This window comes from Hipposideros armiger, unplaced genomic scaffold (assembly GCF_001890085.2).
Source record: "Hipposideros armiger isolate ML-2016 unplaced genomic scaffold, ASM189008v1 scaffold_474, whole genome shotgun sequence".
Lineage (NCBI taxonomy): Eukaryota > Metazoa > Chordata > Mammalia > Chiroptera > Hipposideridae > Hipposideros > Hipposideros armiger.
In genome coordinates this window covers 1284958-1303063 of record NW_017731824.1, presented here as the reverse complement: position 1 = coordinate 1303063, position 18106 = coordinate 1284958, and the positions used below count along the sequence as shown (strand labels likewise).

Here is an 18106-nt window from a genome sequence, read left to right as displayed (position 1 = left end):
TCAAATATTGATATAAATTTTAAACATTCAACAATTCGATGAATCAAGCCTACTGAAAGGACTTGACATGTCAGCCCAGTGGAGACTGCCCGGGAGGAGTAGGATTGATCCCAGCAGGCGGGATCAGGAGCAGGGCCGTTGCTGAGCACAGTGATAAAGGCGGGGCAGAGCCACGGGCAGGCACATCTGTGGCTTTGCAGTGTCCAGGGAGTACTGTAAAGGCAGGCCTAGGCCTTCAGTTGTGCTTGTCTAGACAGCACATCTTTTTTTATTTCTCTACTTTGCTAGGTGACACTGGGGGTGATAGATTTTAGCTTAAGGCGATTCATACTCTGGAGATAAAAATCGAGGGGTCCCAAACCACTAATGCTACTATAATGTGGGATAAAGTAAGAGCTTTGGTCAAGTTACAAAGAATTTTGTAGGATCTTGGCAAAAGGAGTAATTTATTAGGAAGATGGTGGCGTTCAAGCCCAACCTTGATCAGTGAGTAGGGATTCAATTGCTAGAAGACAAGAAGACAGATACAGGGTGAGGGTTATCGTGTAAGCAAAGGCAGGAGGCAGGAGAAGCCAGCAGTCTAGTGGAGCTGGTGTGGAGAGTATCGAAATGGTCTTTCTGAACACGGTTGTGCAGAACCTTCATTGCTGTATTGAACAGTTTGTTGTGGAAGGCGCCAGAAGCATTTCTGTGTTTAAGAAGCAGAAAGACTTTTTCTATAAGAACACTGGCCGTTCCTGGTAGTAACATATGCAATTCTCCTGGCTTTCAAAATAAACATAAGGGGTGTTCTGTGTGGCATGTTGCCTTTCAACATGTTGCTGTGTGCTGTAAGCAGATCCACGTGAATACACACTCATATTGGATTGGTCTCCCTTTCTAAGACATTGTCAGAGCAGTTGCAATTCTGATAAAATGACAGTTCTTTTCATTCTTGCATAGAACTAACCTAAAATTAAATTATAATTGCAATGGTTCCTCTTATCACTTTGAACTTTTTCACATTTGATGTATTAGCCATATATAAGTAGGAAAATGACCAGATTAGGTAAAAAATGCCTGGTGTCTTCTATTTCTGGTGGTTCTATGTATTAGCTAGCTGAATGCCCTTGGAAAAACCTGGAGCTTCAGGCTCCTCATCTGCAAAATAAATACCTGTTCTCCTTACCTGATGGATTGATATTCTACTTACCTGATGTGTCGTGTTATATAATTTATCTGAAACTGCTTTGCAGATTGTATATCACTTTCCAAATGGAAGGTGGCATTTTGTCCCGGCCAGCTCAATCGTTTGTTAAAGCTGCAGGCAGTCACTACGGATAAGAGCCCTGCTGTGGCCAATTAGAGTTGGCGAAGCCCTTGAGAACCCTGCCCAGTCATGACTTTCTAAATTAGAAGATTCTGTCTCATTGTTTAAAAAAAAAAGACCTCAAGGAATAATAAAGCCCTTAGAATATTTTAGTCTGAAATATGTTTCTTACAGTTATGTCAGAGGATATCACTGAACTAATTTTTATGGAATACATATTAAAATTACTATTTTAGAATACACTGAAATGTTGGGTTTCACTAAAAACTGGTACAGAGTCTGTGAAACCTACATGCAAAAGCAGCCACCCTGGTTATTTCCTTTTCTCAAGATAATTTAATAAAATTATTTTTTATTAAAACCACATAAAGATGCATTTTTCAGACAGAACTCAGAGAAAAATAAAAAGTCTTTATATTCTTTCAAGGCACTTTTTCAGTGCTTACCTAGTTAGCAAAACATTTGAAATATGGATCTTTAAGGACTTTTTTTTTTACTGCTATATCTGGCTTTTGCCAAAACTCTTATGTGGCAGAGGTTTTAGACTACATGTACATATATAAAAGACATAGAGATAAAAGTTTAATTTCTCGTCTAGAAAATTAGGTACAAAGCAAAACTGACCTCTAGCTGCATTTTGCAATCTAATGTTAATTGTTGCCTATGGTTATACTGTTGGCTACATTTTGTGTGTTTGAATGGCTCTCAGAACAAAGAAAGATGGGAGTAGTAATGGAATAAAATAGACTATCGTCATTAATCATTAATTCTTTTATGTCAAGACAATTTGTGGAATTCTGTGGGAAGTAAATTAGATAAACGTCATTCATCCAAGTCACATTTCCCACAATTGATATCTGAAAGTACATTCAGAAGAACAATAAATGCACATTCCCCAGATATTTGACATACGTCTTGAAAACTATCTGCTAATACAAAGTTGCATTTTGGGCGCTAGCAGTAAAAGTAGTGAAATGAAAATACAATTAGCTTGTAAAACTCACTGACTCTTAAAAATATGCCATCAAGGGAGATGAGCTCGTTAATATATGTGAATAGTTTAAACTTAGGTTCCATACACAAGTATCAACTTTGAAGCCATATGCACCAAACTAGAGATAGTAATAAAGTAAACATGAATCCTTTAATTCATCTTGTTCACAAATATTTATTAGATTCACTTAAAACCCTGTGTGATTTTTTTTCATGAGATCAGTGAGATAGCATTATTATGCATTGTTCTTGATAGAGTTTGAAAATGCAGAGTAATAAATAGATCAGTATGAAATATTCTATTTAAAATCATTACTAACAGTTGATATTCTGACACTCTTACCAAAGTAAACACTTCTTCACTTGTAAGGCATGTGTAAAATTAACGGCATGTGTATTCCTGACAGATTCCAAAGGGCCTTTTAGACCTTAATTGGCTTATTCAGAGTTTTCCCTCAGATCAGGGCTTCTCAACCTCTGCACTATTGACATTTTGGACCAGATAATCATTTGTTGTGGAAGCTGACCTGTGCTTTGTAGGATGTTTAGCAGCATCTGTGGCCTCTACCCAGTATATGCCAGGAACACCTCCCCCTAACCTGTGCTTTGATAACCAAAAATCTGGGGTACAGGAGTGTCAAAATCACCCCCCAGTTGAGAATCACTGACTTAGACTCATACATGCAGAAATGTATCCCAGAGTTCATTCATAGACCTGGTCCTAGACGTGGTTTGGCTTCAGGATTGTCTTTTCTTTAAATTTATTTCTAATACGATACATGTAACCAGTGTATTACCATTTTTTCTCTGTTGTAGAGACAAAACCATTAGAGCTAATTACTTTTGGCATACACAGTTATAGTTCATTAATAAACTTTCTTTTCATTTTCTTTTAAAGTTGACCTTTTCTAATTTTATCTTAAGAAAAACAAATGTATCCACTTTAAGAATGCAGTTGATTTCATTTTGGAAAAATCCTCTGAAAACTGACTTTGAATCGTTTTTTTTTTAACTATTTATTTATTTTATTTTTAAAGATTTTTGTTGGGGCGTTGGGGGAGGGTACCAGCCAAGTTGTTGTTCTTCAGTCTTCATTGTGGAGGGCGCCAGTCACCATCTGGCTGCCTATCGGCAGCTTGTAGCCTCTAAGCTCAAGGTGCTGTGTTACAATCTTAGTTGTGGGTGGGTGTAGCCACCATCCCATGTGGGAGTCGAACCAGCAGCCTTGTTGTTAAGAGTGCACGCTCTATCCACTGAGCCATCTGGGCAGCATCCCAGCTCAAGGTGCCAAGTTCAGTCTTAGTTGCGGGTGGGCGTAGCCCTCCACTGAACAGGCAATCTTGTTGTTACACCAGCTGAGCCATCCTGCCACCTTTTGGCAGCTCAGCGACAGGTCAGCTCGGGCGCAGTGTTACTGGCCCATGTGGGAATCGAACCGGTGGCCCTGTTGCTCAGAGCTAGTGCTCTTAAGCCAACTCTTAACCAACTGAGCCACTCATTCGGCCCTGAATCTTTTTTTTATTCTGGAAAAATTTACCATTTTAACCCTTTTTAATTGAACGAGAGTTCTGTAGCATTAAGTGCATTCACTGTTGTGCAACTGTCACCTCCATTCATTTCCAGAACTCTCTCATCTTCCCAAACTGAAACTGTCTCCATTTAACATTAACTCCCCATCCCGCCTCCCCTCACCCCTGGGAACCAGCTTTCTACTTTCCGTCTCTACAATTTGATTACTTCTGGGTACCTCTTCTAAGTGGAATCATACAATATTTATCTTTTTGTGACTAGCTTATTTCTTTAATTGTGTAGTGTCTTGAAGTTTCATCTGTGTTGTAGCATGTATTAGAATTTCATGCCTGGGCTGGCCGAGTGGCGTGCTGGTTAAGCGTTGGCTTAGGACACCAGCTCTGAGCAGTAGGGCCCTGGTTCGGATCCCACATGAGGGCCAGTGACGCTGCACCGTCTACAGCTAAGATGGTGAACAACAGCTCAACCTGGAGCTAGGCTGCCATGAGTTGCCGGCGACGGCGTAGGCTGCAGCCCCTCTGCAGTGGGCTGCCGTGAGCTACAGTGCGTGGCTGGCCGGCGAGTGACTGCCTCACCCGGGAAGAGTGCAATGATAATACCAACATGGGCCAGTGAAGCAACATCCTCCACAACTAGACTGAACAACAAAAGGACAGCAACTTGGGCCAGCCGAGTGGCTCAGTTGGTTAAGAGCTCTCTCAAGAGTTTGAGCTCTGAGCAACAGTGGTTCGATTCCCAGCCCGAGCTGAGCAGCTGCTGGGCTGCCAACAGATGGCAGGATGGCTCAGTTAAAAAAAAAAAAAAAAGACGGCATCTTGTCTGTACCCCTTCCCTGATTCCCCAACGCTGTTCTCCTCCCCCAATTCCCAATAAAATCTTTAAAAAAAAAAATTTCATTCCTTTTTAAGGTTGGTATCGGTACGTTTTATGTATCCATCTGTCCTTGGATACTTGGTTTGCTCTACTTTTTAGCTATTGTGAGTAACATTGCTATTAACTTGGGTGTGCAAATATTTGTTCAGATTCCTGCTTTGCATTCTTTTGTGTATATACCCAGAAGTGGACTTACTGGATCATATGGCAATTCTATTTCTAATTTTTTTCAGGAACCACCATACTGTTTTCCACAGTAGTTGCACCATTTTATTTTCTCACCAGCAATGCAGGAGGGTTCCATAATCCTTGCTAACACTTGTTACTTTGTTTCTTTGGTAGTAGCCAATCTAATGTTATCTCTTTGTAGTTTTGATTTGTATTTCCTCAATGATTAACGATATTCAGCATGTGTTCTTGGGCTTATTGGCCATTTGTATATCTTCTTTGGAGAAATGTTCATTCATACCCTTTTCCCATTTTTAAAGATTTATTGGGGAGTTGGGGGAGGGGAACAGCTTTGGAGATTCGGGGAAGGGGAACAGACAAATTGCTGTCCTTTTGTTCTTCAGACTAGTTGTGGAGGACGTCGCTTCACTGGCTCATGTTGGTATTGTGATCATTGCACTCTTCCTGGCTGAGGCAGTCAGTCAGCCATTGGACGGCGGCTCACGCTAGCTGCTGGCCACTCACAGTAGCTCACAGCAGCCTACTGCAGCCCCACAGCAGCCTACGCCACAGGTGGTGACTCACGGCAGCCCAGCTCCAGGTCGAGCTGTTTTTCACCATCTTAGCTGTAGAGAGCACAGTGTCACTGGCCCATGTAGGATCTGAACCGGTGGCCCTGCTGCTCAGAGCCCACGCTCCCAAGCCAACTCTTAACCAACGAGCCACTTGGCCGGCCCCCTATGTCCATTTTTTAATCAGGTGGTTTTGTTGTTATTGTTGAGTTGTAAGGCTTTTTAATATATTTTGGATATTAAACCCTTATCAGATATATGATTTGCAAATATTTTCAACCATTCTGTGGATTACCTTTTTATTCTGTTGATAGTGTCCTTTGATGCAAAAAACATTTTTAATTTTGAAATCTAATTTATTCATTTTTACTTTGTTGTCTGTGCCTTTGGTGTCATAGCCAAATCATTGCCAAATCCAATGTCACGAAGCTTTCCCCGTTTTCTTCTAAGATTTTATAGTTTTAGGCTTAACATTTAGGTCTTTGATCCAATATTTGCATGTGATACAATGTAAGGGTCTGATTTATTTTTATTTTTTATTTTTTTGGACATGTGGATATCTAGTTTTCCAAGAACCAACTATTGAAAAGATTGTCCTTTCCCTACTGAATGGCTTTGGCACCTTTATGAAAAATAATTTGCCCATATATGTGAGGGTTTATTTCTGAACTTGCTGTTCTATTCCTTTGTTCTGTATGTCTATCTTCATGCCAGTACCACACACTGTTTTGATTATAATAGCTTTGTGCTATGTTTTGAAATCAGGAAATGTGTTTTTTTAATGTAGGTTTTATTATTTAGATATGGCGAGGTCAACAGATTGGGGGCGATTGCCATGGAAAGATAATTTGTTACAGTGCCCAAGAGGAGGCATGCCATGCCACCGAGGACCATGTGGGGAAGCATTAGGGTTTGTCAGGAGGCGCAGAGTAAAAGACGGCAAAACATGGGCAAGAGCTTTTGTTGTAATTTCTGCAGGAAGTAAAATGTGAAGCAGGGTAATGGGGTTTAGAATTGGCTAGTTTGAGTAATTTCATCAGGCTCTGGGGCATAGGGACTGTCCTCAGTTGTACGGTACCTGGCTCTGGATGATTAGGGCAGGGAGATAGTGGCCCAGAGTGTGAGAGCCCAATAAGAAAGGTGTTTGGGGTATGGGCTTTGGATTGGATGGCTTGCATATAAAAGGTACGTTCACAGGGGAGTTGTTTGCTATCTAGGAATAGGCTAGCTGTGAGATGGACAGACAGCCTCTCCATGGTCAGCGAGTCCCCAGACGAACATGCAGTTAAGACAGTGTGAAACCTCCAACTTTGCTTTTCTTTTGCAAGATTGTTTTTGGCTATTTGGTGTCACTTGAAATTTCATATAAATTTTAGGAGGGAATCTTCCATTTCTGCAAAGCATCATTGAGATTTTAATAGGGATTTCATTGACTCTGTAGATCACTTTAGATAGCATTGACATCTTGACAAAATTAAGTCTTCCAATCCATGAACATGAGTTGTCTTTCCTTTGATTTGTCTTTAATTTCTCTCAGCAATGTTATAGTTTTTAGTGTACAAGTCTTTTTTACTTCCTTGACTAAATTTATTTCTAAGTATTTTATTCTTTTCGATGCTGTTGTAAATAGCATTGTTTTCTTAATTTCCTTTTTGGATTATTCATTGTTAATGTATAGAGATGCAACTGATATTTGAGTGTTGATTTTGATTCCTTCAAATATGCTCAATATGTATATTATTTCTAGCAGGTTTTTTTGTGGAACCTTATGGTTTTTGACATATAAGATCGTGTTGTCTGTGAACACAGATAATTTTACTTCATGCTTTTCAGCATTGGTGCTTTTTATTTTGCCTAATAGCTCTGGCTAGGACTTCCAATATTATGTTGAATAGAATTTGCAAAAGCAGAATCCTTGCCTTGTTCCTGTTATTGGAGGGAAAGCTTTCAGTTTTTCACCATCAAAGATGATGTTAGCTTTTCATATATGACCTTTATTTTGTTGAGATACTTTTCTACTATGACCAGTTTGTGGAATGTTTTTATCATAGAAGAGTGTTGAATTTCATCAAGTGTGCTTTCTGCATCAATTTGAGATGATTATGTGTTTTTTCCTTCATTCTGTTGATTTGGTGTATTTTGTTCATTGATTTTCATATGTTGAACTATCCTTGCATTCCAGGAACAGATCCCACTTGATTATGGCATATGATCCTTTTATAATAATATGCTGTTGAATTCAGTTTGCTAGTTTTTTGTTGAGGGCTTTTGTGTCAATATTCATCAGGGATATTGATCTGCAGTTATTTTCTTGTCTTTGTCTGCCTTTAGTCTTAGCACGAACTTGGCCTCATAGAATGAGTTAAGTCTTTCACCCTCCACAATTTTTTTGGAATAGTTTGAGAAGGATTAATGTTCTTCTTTAAGTGTTTGGTAGAATTCACCAATAAAGTCTTCGAGTCCTTGTGTGATTTGATTTTTATACCACATGCTGCTATATGATCTCTTGCTAAAAGGAACAAAGAAAACTAAACCAAAGTTAGTTGCACTTTGTTTTAAAAGTTAGCATGAGTCTCATATATAAATCTCTAAGTGGTTCACAATGTGTGCTTCTAGATTTTTTTTCTGCCTATTCAGGCATGGTCAGTTTTTCTAAAGTTTTTAATTACTTTTGAAATTGGAATGTGAAATACTTATAGTTTTTGCCATTTTTAAAAACATTGCCAATTCTACAAGACTAATAATTTAATATGCTTGGTTTAATCAACATTATATAACAAAAAAAGAGCAAAAAGCTGAATTTTTATTCTTGATTCTACCCCTTTCTCATTATGTGACCTTGGAAAGATGTCCATGGGGCAGTGTACCTGTCATATTTGATACCTAAAATAGATCATTTTTAGTATTCCCCCAGACAAAATTACTTTTTTCTTTTTTAAAGATTTTATTGGGGAGTTGGGGGAGGGGAACAGCAGTGTTGGGGAATTGGGGGAGGGGAAGAGGGACAGGTTTGGAGAATTGGGGAAGGGGAACAGCCAAGTTGTTGTCCTTCAGTCTTAGTTGTGGAGGGCACAGCAAGCTTAGCTCCAAGTACAGTCATGCCCCTCAGCTCAAGGTGCTGTGTTCAATTAGTTGTGAGTGGGCAAAGCCACCATCCCATGTGGGAGTCGAAACAGCAGCCTTGTTGTTAAGAGCGCACACTCTATCCACTGAGCCATCCAGGCAGCAGCTCAGCTCAAGGTGCCGAGTTCAGTCTTTAGTTGTGGGCGGGCGTAGCCCTCCATCTCAAACAGGCAACCTTGTTGTTAGGAGCACGTGTTCTCATGAGCTGAGCCATCCTGCCCCCTGTTGGCAGCTCAGGCACAGCTCACTTGCTCATGTGGGAATCGAACCGGTGACCTGTTGCTCAGAGCTTGCACTCTTTAGCAAGCTCTTAACCTACTGAGCCACTCGGCCAGCCCCCAAAATTACTTTTAATAATAATCCTGATGTTGAAGAATCACAATGAGAAAAAATGCAGGTAGTGTTTTTCAATTTCATGTACATAATCATACCAGTAAAAACAGTTAAAAAGTGCTGTAACACCAAGGAAAAAAGTAAGAGATTGATAATTTTAAGTACATTAATACAGTTTATGAAAAAAGGAAAAACATATCTACATACATATTGGTCTGTTACAGTAATAATAAATAACATAGTTTCCTTTTGATTCTTGTGCAGATTTGTTAGTGACTATCAAATTTAATCTTTGCATATGCAACTTAAATAGTATAGACAGATTTATGAATCTGTCTTGACTCATAGTTGATTGAAAATGCTTTTTATTATAAATTTTAAAAATTTCTTGCAAATGAAGTGACAGATATGTAGTTTGGAAAAGTTTTAAACATAAGAATAAGTATGGAAGAGATTCATAAAAATCACATTTTACATTAAATTCCAGAAATTGCAATGCTGTCTTTATTTCTTTTGAAACTATTCTAGTGGCTCCCAGTGTCTCCATAGTATGAAAATGTTAAGTACAAATAAAAACATATACAAATTTAAGTATAAAAAATGGAAATGTAGAATGATAGATTTGAACTAATTCAGGTTTTATTTCTGCAGTTGCTCTATTGTCTAACTGTAAGAATATTTAATTACCCAGAGGTTAGAAGGGCTGAACATCCAAAGAAAGCTGAAATGATTCTGAGCTACTAGGAATTTACTTTTGAAATGAACCTGTGTCATTGACTTCATCTTTGTCCAGGACTGGTTGTGTAACTGGGAGCCCTCTAAATAAACTTTCAGTGTGGAATACAAAATTTGTTAAAGATTCAACAACAAAAATGTGTTAATTTGTAACATATTATTAAAATTGAACAATAACCTCAGCAATTGTTTAGAACTTAGACCAAATAAAGATTTTTGGCTTAGGAGTATTTTATCACTGACATTATTCAGTATTGCCAGTGCCTGGTGGTAACAAAAAACAGTCTTTCAGTTGTTTGTGTCATTGATTTAAATTCCAAACAGACAACACCCCCACCCCTATTGCTTGCACCAGGGCAGAGCTCTCCCACCCTCCTGCTGTTGGTATGCCACTAGTACCTATTATGTCATTATTGGAAAAAGAAAGCTGCAGACCATCATGTGTAATGTGACTTCATTTTGTTGTTATTAAAGAAATATATTTGTATAAGCATAGGAAAAAATCTGTGGGTGCCCATCAAACTATTAACAATACTAGGAAAAAGGATACTAGGGAAAAGATTTAGTGTATGTGGGGATGGACAACTATTATATCACTTTCTAATAGATTTGTATGAATCTGATTGAATGTAACTGGTGAGAGATGATCATTGTTTTTCAAACGTGTTTTAATTAGAGGAACCCTAATATCCAGACTAACTCTTAAAAGAACCCCATTTATTAAACATAAAATCAGAATTACTGTGTTCGAAGTAGTGATGTGCACAGGTGATATTTATCTACAGTTAGCTCAGTATTCATAAAAGATTTTTCTTATTTCTGAGAGTTCGTTTTGGTTGTAAAAAATTTCATTGACATGTTAGATCTGTGGATTGTATAACTTCTTCAGGTGTGAACTGGAATGCATGCTAACAGTGGGATTGAAGAATACCGTGGTATTTCCTTAGGGGGTAGGGTCTTTGCTGCTGTCCTTCTATTCCAGTTGTGTTGTCCAGACTGTGTTTTCTTAACATTTTAAATAGATACACCCTAAGCTAATCTGCACTCCTGTTGGCTTAGAATGCTTTTCAACTTTCATGTAGGTGATGTGTAAGACATAGCTAATTAGAGATTTTTCTGTTATATGCAATAAAGCCTCATGGTTCTAGAAGTCTTAGAAAATGAATTGTTGCAGATAGCTAGGTTTACCACACAGCTGAGATTTTTATCTTCTTTAAGCACAGTATTTTTATAACTAACTATTTTGGGTGGAAATCTTTAAAAATATTCCATACTTTTCTGGGTTTTACAAAAAAAATTAAATGTTACAGGTTAATTTTCTTTATGAATTAGGAATTTTTGAGAATATACAATTTTATAGTACAGTGAATATGGTGATGTCCTCAGGGAATTAGGTGGAAAGAAAGAATGTTTCTTTATTCCAAATGCCCTCAGATACTGTGTATTTTAAGTTTTTGTATCTATCTTCCCCTTTACTATAAGGCTGATGCCTATCATTTCTTCTTCCTATTTCATTTATCAGCATTTTCTTTTTCTAATTTGTGACTTTTAATATAGTATAGTTTTATAAACCAGGTAACTAACATGGCTAGAACTGTGTGTAAAGTAGGGTAATTAGACTCAGAATCAGAAGGACGAGCTTTCATGAGTACGGCAATATTTGTAAATGGACTTTGTGGTATCTTTTTTTTTTTTTTTTTTACTTAAAGGTCTTACCATATAGTTCTCAACTACGTTTCAGATAGATGTTATTCCCAGGTAGCTGAGATTTATTTATGATAATATGTGAAGACCATAGTATTGTCAATACACTTTTTCTTTATTAAATGTTGGGAAGAATGCAAGCTTGAATAGCAGTATTGTTATTAAAAGTGGGAGACTAAGGAAAGATAGAGTGACTTCAAGAACTTCTTGATGGGCCGGCCCAGTGGTGCGTTGGTTAAGAGTTGGCTTGGGATGCCAGCTCTGAGCAGCAGGGCCCCGGTTCGGATCCCACATGAGGGCCAGTGACGCTGCGCCCCCTACAGCTAAGATGGTGAACAACAGCTCGACCTAGAGCTTGACTGCTATGAGTCACCGGCAATGGCATAGGCTGCCGTAAGCTACCGTGAGTGGCTGGCAGCCGGCGTGAGCAGCCAGCAGCCGGCGTGAGCTGCCAAGAGCCACCATGAGCGGCCGCCCAGTGGCCAAGAAGAATGATCTGCCTCATCTGGGAAGAGTGCAATGATAATACCAACATGGGCCAGTGAAGCAACGTCCTCCACAACTAGACTGAAGAGCAAAAAGGACAGCAACTTGTCTGTTCCCCTTCCCCCGATTCCCCAACACTGTTCCCCTCCCCCAATTTCCCAATAAAATCTTTAAAAAAAAAAAAAGAACTTCTTGATAAGAGAGCAAGATTAGATTTTCAACTGGGTTAGTGAGTAGTCAGCATTCAACTTCTTTCCACCTGGACTAGGAGGCCAAGGAGTCATGTCTTATGTGAAAAAGCTGCGTTGGATGTATATATCTTTTGTCATAATATTCTGAAACTGTAAAATAGAGATGTTACTATGGCAACATTTTAATTAAAGTCTTTTAGCAGAATAGTAAATAGTGGAATCATCAGGGAGGGTTGACTTGACTATGGGAATGGGAAAGGGAAACAATTTTATTTCAGTTGCCTTTATTTGAATTATTACAAGAATCTATTTCTAAAATGTAAATTGAGGAGGACAAAAAGTGGTTTGATCTGCCTTCCAGATGCTTTGCTTATGATTTGTATATTAATAATAATCATAGCCTTTTATTAAGCACCACAGGCACTGAGCTAGGAACTTGACGTGTATTGCTACCTCTGGTCTTCATATTACTTATGAATATGAAGTATTATTTTCCTCATTTTAAAGCTAAAGAAATTTTAACTTGCTCAGGGTCATGCAACTGGTCACAAGTGAACCAGAATTTGAAGTGAGGTTTATATGCCTCCTGAGTCTTCCTTTTTCTCCACTGAGCTGCACTGAATAAAGTACCTCTCCTGGTGGGACGTGGAAGCAGTGCTTCACCTGTGGTCCCCATCATGGGTCAGCTAGGCCAATTACAGAGTTTTGACTAAAAAGCAAAGAATAATCTATTAAACAACACCTGAGCGTGGATATTAGTAATCTCTGTATTTATTAAAAATTAATTTATAGCCAAAGCAAGATACGATTTCAAGGAAGTTTATTTTCATTTTTTTTTCTTTTTAGTCTCATGGCTTTTCTCTTAGAATATACATAATAGTTTTTGTAAAAGTTCCATGAAAAGAGTTTAATGAACTCTTCATCTTTCATTCGTCTTTTGGAGAATTACAGTCCCTGAAGCTGAAAAATTTAAAAGTAATGTTTTGAATTTTGCTTAACCTGCTTCCCCAATTTATTGGCTTAGCAAACCCCTCCCTAAGCCTCTCTCCTTACCACTGTAATGTCTGTTTAGATCCCACGGGTATGTGGGACATATTTGAGGGGAATGCTTGACTATAACTTAAATTTCAGACTCACTTCAGCCTCTTTTCATTTGAAAAGCCTCCATGCTGAGGAGCTTCACATCAGATTAGCAGAAAAAGCTCTTGCAATAGCTTTTTAAAATTTTTTTGTCTAGCGAAAGAGACTTAGCTACCTATGGAAAACTTCCTCTGGAAAGATCTGATTTGCACTTTGTAATAGAAACAGCATAGATGTTAGACCTAAGTTGGAGTCTACAACTTAATTGCTGAGTGACCATGGAGAAGCAAATTTTGTGTCCATCAGTCTTCATTTCTTCATTTGTAAAATGAGAATAATGTAATCTTAAAAGAGGGATTTTTAGAAGTAGGTAAGATATACAAAACAACTAACAGAAATACGCATTTCATAGCTACTCAGAGCATGATGGCTTTTCAGTACGTCTTCCCGCTTCTCATCACGGCCCAGGTGAGAGAGGATACAGACCAGCAAGGATGTCATGGGCAACGTGAAGACCTGTTTCTACCTTTTTCCTATTAGCTGTCTTTCTGGCGGCCTGCCTCTGAGTTACCAGGACAGGAAACACACGAGGTGCCCTGTTTCTATTAGAGCACTGGAATTAGTAATGACTTTGCATGCTTTGCAGGTTTTTTATGGTTTGTATCTGTCAGGTTTTGCTTGTTTGTTTAATAGGACTTCGGTTATATCAAAACTTAACCTCTAAAGACGTGTATGTAGAATATTTGAGGCAGGGATATAAAGTTATTTTTCGTACTCTACTTAGCTCATTGTTGTACATGTTCAAAGATGATAATTGAAATTATACTACATTTATACCTTTTTTACTTATACATTATTTCATCTTTATTGTTGTAGTACTCAGAATTTTTTTCATCCTCATGGAAATATTATGGAGTATCTCAGGAAGAATTTAAATATTTGACAACAGATGCTTTTGGTGTTTATTTGCTTTAAGGAATGGAATTAAACCAGAAGAGATTATGTTCTCTTCCAGTGATTAATAACACATGATTTCTTTTAATGCATCTAAAAAGTATTTTATATGAGACATGCATTTTAATTTCTTATAATGATTCTTTTGGCATATATTCTTTAAACTTGATTTAAAAAATTGTATGCAGTTAAATGGAATTTGAGGAGAAACAGAGGTATGAAAATTCACTTGAATTGTGTTTGCTTTTGTTATTGAGATATTAGACATTTTGAAATTTCAGAAATGTGAATACCCATGTTCAATCAGAGTAAGAAAAGCCTTCGCCTTCAATGTTTCTAATAAGCCGTGCTCTTGTTAGACATTAAAACTACAATGTAGTTTTATCACTGTGACTTTAGAACTGATTGCTACAGTAACCAAATATTAAGAGGTAAAGTTACGTTGTCTCCTGCATAGAAAAATAAATGTCTGGAAAATGTCAGGTAACTTTCATATTTTCTTTTCTCAGATTTATAATGACCGTTTAATAGCTAATGAAAAACAGCATATAATCCAGTGGGAGGAGTTCATGAAAGAACAACACAACAAACAGGCTGAAATGGATGAAGAGCACAGAAAAGCTATGGAGAGGCTTAAAGAACAATATGTGGAGATGGAGAAGGACCTAGCAAAATTTTCAACCTTTTAAGAATTTGACACAACAGTTACAAACCGATGAGAAAACTGATGACTTCCACCAAAAAACGATTCTCACCAAAACATTTAGCCTCTGCTTCAAGCTTAGCAATATATTGAGTGGCGCTCATATCAGAAGAAAGGAACTTCTGCTGGGGTCTTAATTAAATGTTTAAAGCAGAAGAGTGCTATACTTTTTCAGTTTTAAGTGCCTATATATGGTTATTTGAATGGGCAGGAGTAGGAGGAAAATGGGATAAATTTACTTTGTTAATCAGAATTGGTCTTCTTTTCCATTGATTATCTCAGAGAACTATAAGCCTAAAGTTCTTAGAAAAATAATTCATTCTTATGCAGGACTAATGCTAGTTTATTATTGTGGCTTAGAAGGCAGAGGAAATAGCTGCCTGTTATACCCTCCCTGGCTATTGGAAGAATATATAAAGTGTTATTCCATGAGTAATGTAGACAAAAACAACTGGCCTTGGAGCAGAGATCACACCTACGAGAGGTGAGAATCAAAACCTCATCTCTGCTATGGCAAAGACAGCCATGATGGTCTTCGAACTGCCTGTTGGGAAAGGTTACAGATTTTGCAGGGCCGCATAATGCCTTGTGTTTCACTGGATGACAAGACAGACTTGTGAAGCTTTGTGGCCTTCAGCACTTATTATTTTCAGCTTTTGAAACATGGCTTAGAAGGAAAAGCTTACCAAAAATATAGTTCACTTAGCCTTTCCAAGAACACTTAGACCATAGTATTTACCTCATTTTTGTGTCTGTTTTGCTGTGGGTAAGCTTTGTAAGTTAAATAACGTCTATACATGTTTCAGCCATTTAGTGAGTAATCAGCAAAATCTGCCAAGGGGTCCCTCTGGAACCGTGTAAAGATTCTGGTTCTGAATATACCCGAAGTATTTGCCCAGATGGCATATGATCCATGTTAAATGTAAATCCTTTTTAGTGTTAACGTCTGTCCTCATAAGCAGGTGTATTACAATGAAACATGTACCAATTCTGTCATCACTGTGAACTTTAAAAATCTGCACTGAACCATCTAATTGAAGAAGTAAGTTGATTTTTTATTTGCCACAATGAGGCAAAATTAAATGCAATAATTTCACGAGACTTACGGCAAATGAATTTGATGTATGGATAAATCTTTCAAATATTTTTTATTGCTCTTCAGTAAAGAAAGGCACAAGAAAGAAAATACCCAACTCCCTCATATTATCTCAGTGTTGCTAGTGCAGAAAACGGACAATGCTTGCTTGTGTGAATTTATGGCTTACTGTCAAAGCTTCATTCTTGGCTGCATGTTGAAAATGTGATTAAAGTTAATAGAGGAGATGAAATAAGTATTTGAGATTTCTTTCAATAACACTGAACTTCTGCCAACTTTCTCTGTCCGCTACTGTAGGCTTGACAGGTTCATCAATCATCCTCTGGTACCTGGACCAAAAAGAGCACTTGCTGACACTAAGGCATGTTGGAATTTTCTTAATTCTCTTTCAGTGAATGGGGAAAAAAAACATACTTCCAAAAATATCCCACACATGAAAAGGGAGGGGAACCTTAAATGAAAATTCCCTTTGTACCGCAGGCAATATTTGGAATGCTATTAATTGCCAGTGCACCACTGAACAGACGCTGGAACCAAGAAATCAGGACTGTGTGTGAGCAAGAATGTGCTCCTGTTACTCGACTTGTACAACGAGGATTTCTGATAGTGTTTGTTCATCTCCTATGAGTAATAAATACTTTACCATATGAGTTTGTGTATATTATATAAGGATCTAAGGGACTTCTTAAACCAAAAAAGAATTAATGGGTTTTTTGACCTTTAAACATTAACATACTAACTTCTTTCTTTGTAACTTTGTCAGTCAATATGAACTTCTAAAAGAGACTGTTGGTTTGCCTTCCTTTTAATATTTTTAGTAGTGAACACTTGCATTTGTTTTCCCAGTTTCCAAATCACTTTTAATATGTATTATATAAACTTTTTATATAGTAATTACATAACTTACAACATTTCTGCTGGTTATGCTGTTGAGCAGAGATAATATAGGCTCCATGTAGCTCACAGGATTCTTTTGTGATGAAATGTTTTGTCATTTTAAAGTGCTATAGAAATATTTGTTTTTAAGTTCTAAGTGTTTTCAGTTTTTCATTATGATTTCTTTTTTGACATACATATGTGTTGTTTTCATTTCATTTCCTAACATATAGATTTTTAAATTCAGTTCTGATTATTGATTTCAGCTTTAATTGGATTATGGTCATAGAATAGGTCCATATAAAATTAATATGTTGAAATTGAGATTTTCCTTATGACCTGTGGTCAGTTTTTGTAAATGTTTCAGTAGTGCTTGAAAGTATGCATATTTTCCAGTTGTTGGGTATCCATTAGACCAAATTTATTAATTGTCTTGTTCACATTGTCTTTGTTTTACTGTTGTTTTTCCTCCTACTTGATCTCTCATTCTGAGATAGTTGAAATTTTCTACTCTAGTGGATTTTTTTTGTTTGTTTTATTTATTTAATTTTATTTTTATTTTCTAGTGGAGTTTTTAATATCTCCCTGTAACTCTTGTCAATCTTTATTTTGTGTATTTTGAAGATTTGTTATTGTGCATGCAAGTTTAAAATTGAGTCATATTTATAGTCTTAGCTTCTATTTCTAATAATTTTTTGTTTCATTTTATGTTGCTTTAAAAGCTATGCTTAAAAAATATTTATACAGACCATACCAACTGGTTAGTATTTTTATGGTATATATTTTCTTTATCCTTCTTAAGGATGTGCCCCTTAAAAGCTGTAACTAGACTTTTTTTTCTTTCTATCTGATTATCTTTTACCTGGAGAGTTTAGTCCATTTACATTTATTGAACTTATTAATATATTAGGGTTTATACCATCTTATTGCGCTTTTTGTCCTACTTTTTCTGTTTCCTCACTGCCTGTGTGGTTTTTGTTTTGTTTTTGCCTTCTTTCAGAATGATAAAGTTTGTTTTGTTTTGTTTCTCCATTTACTTTTCCTTTACTAGTTTAGAAGGTATAAACTCAATTTTTATTTTAGTGCTTACTAAGAAATTTAATTTGCATAGTTAATTTAAAATCTAAATATCTTTACTTTCTTTCTAAACATAAAGAAACTTTTGAACAAAGTCAGGTTTTCTCCCCTCAACTTACAAATTAGTGTCTAGAATTTTAGTTTTATCTCAGTTTAACTTCAAAAATTGTTCAGTTTACAGTAAAAATTTGTTTAGATTTACCTACAATTTACCATTTTTATTATCCTTGAAAGTTAGGTGGGTATACATACAATTCTAGATTGACAGTTATTTTCTCTCATTATTTAATGATATGATTTCAC

The 18106-nt window shown here is 36.9% G+C and overlaps 1 protein-coding gene across 1 annotated transcript in view; it reads left to right on the top strand.

The window, feature by feature from the left end:
- Positions 1-16500, top strand: part of BLOC1S5 (biogenesis of lysosomal organelles complex 1 subunit 5) — a 45812-nt gene extending 29312 nt beyond the window's left edge. Inside the window, exon 4 of the mRNA XM_019666559.1 lies at positions 14561-16500. Within this exon, the coding sequence (XP_019522104.1) occupies positions 14561-14568 (8 nt within the window). The 3' untranslated portion in view covers positions 14569-16500. The remainder of the gene's footprint in view (positions 1-14560) is intronic.
- Positions 16501-18106: the final 1606 nt, after the last annotated feature.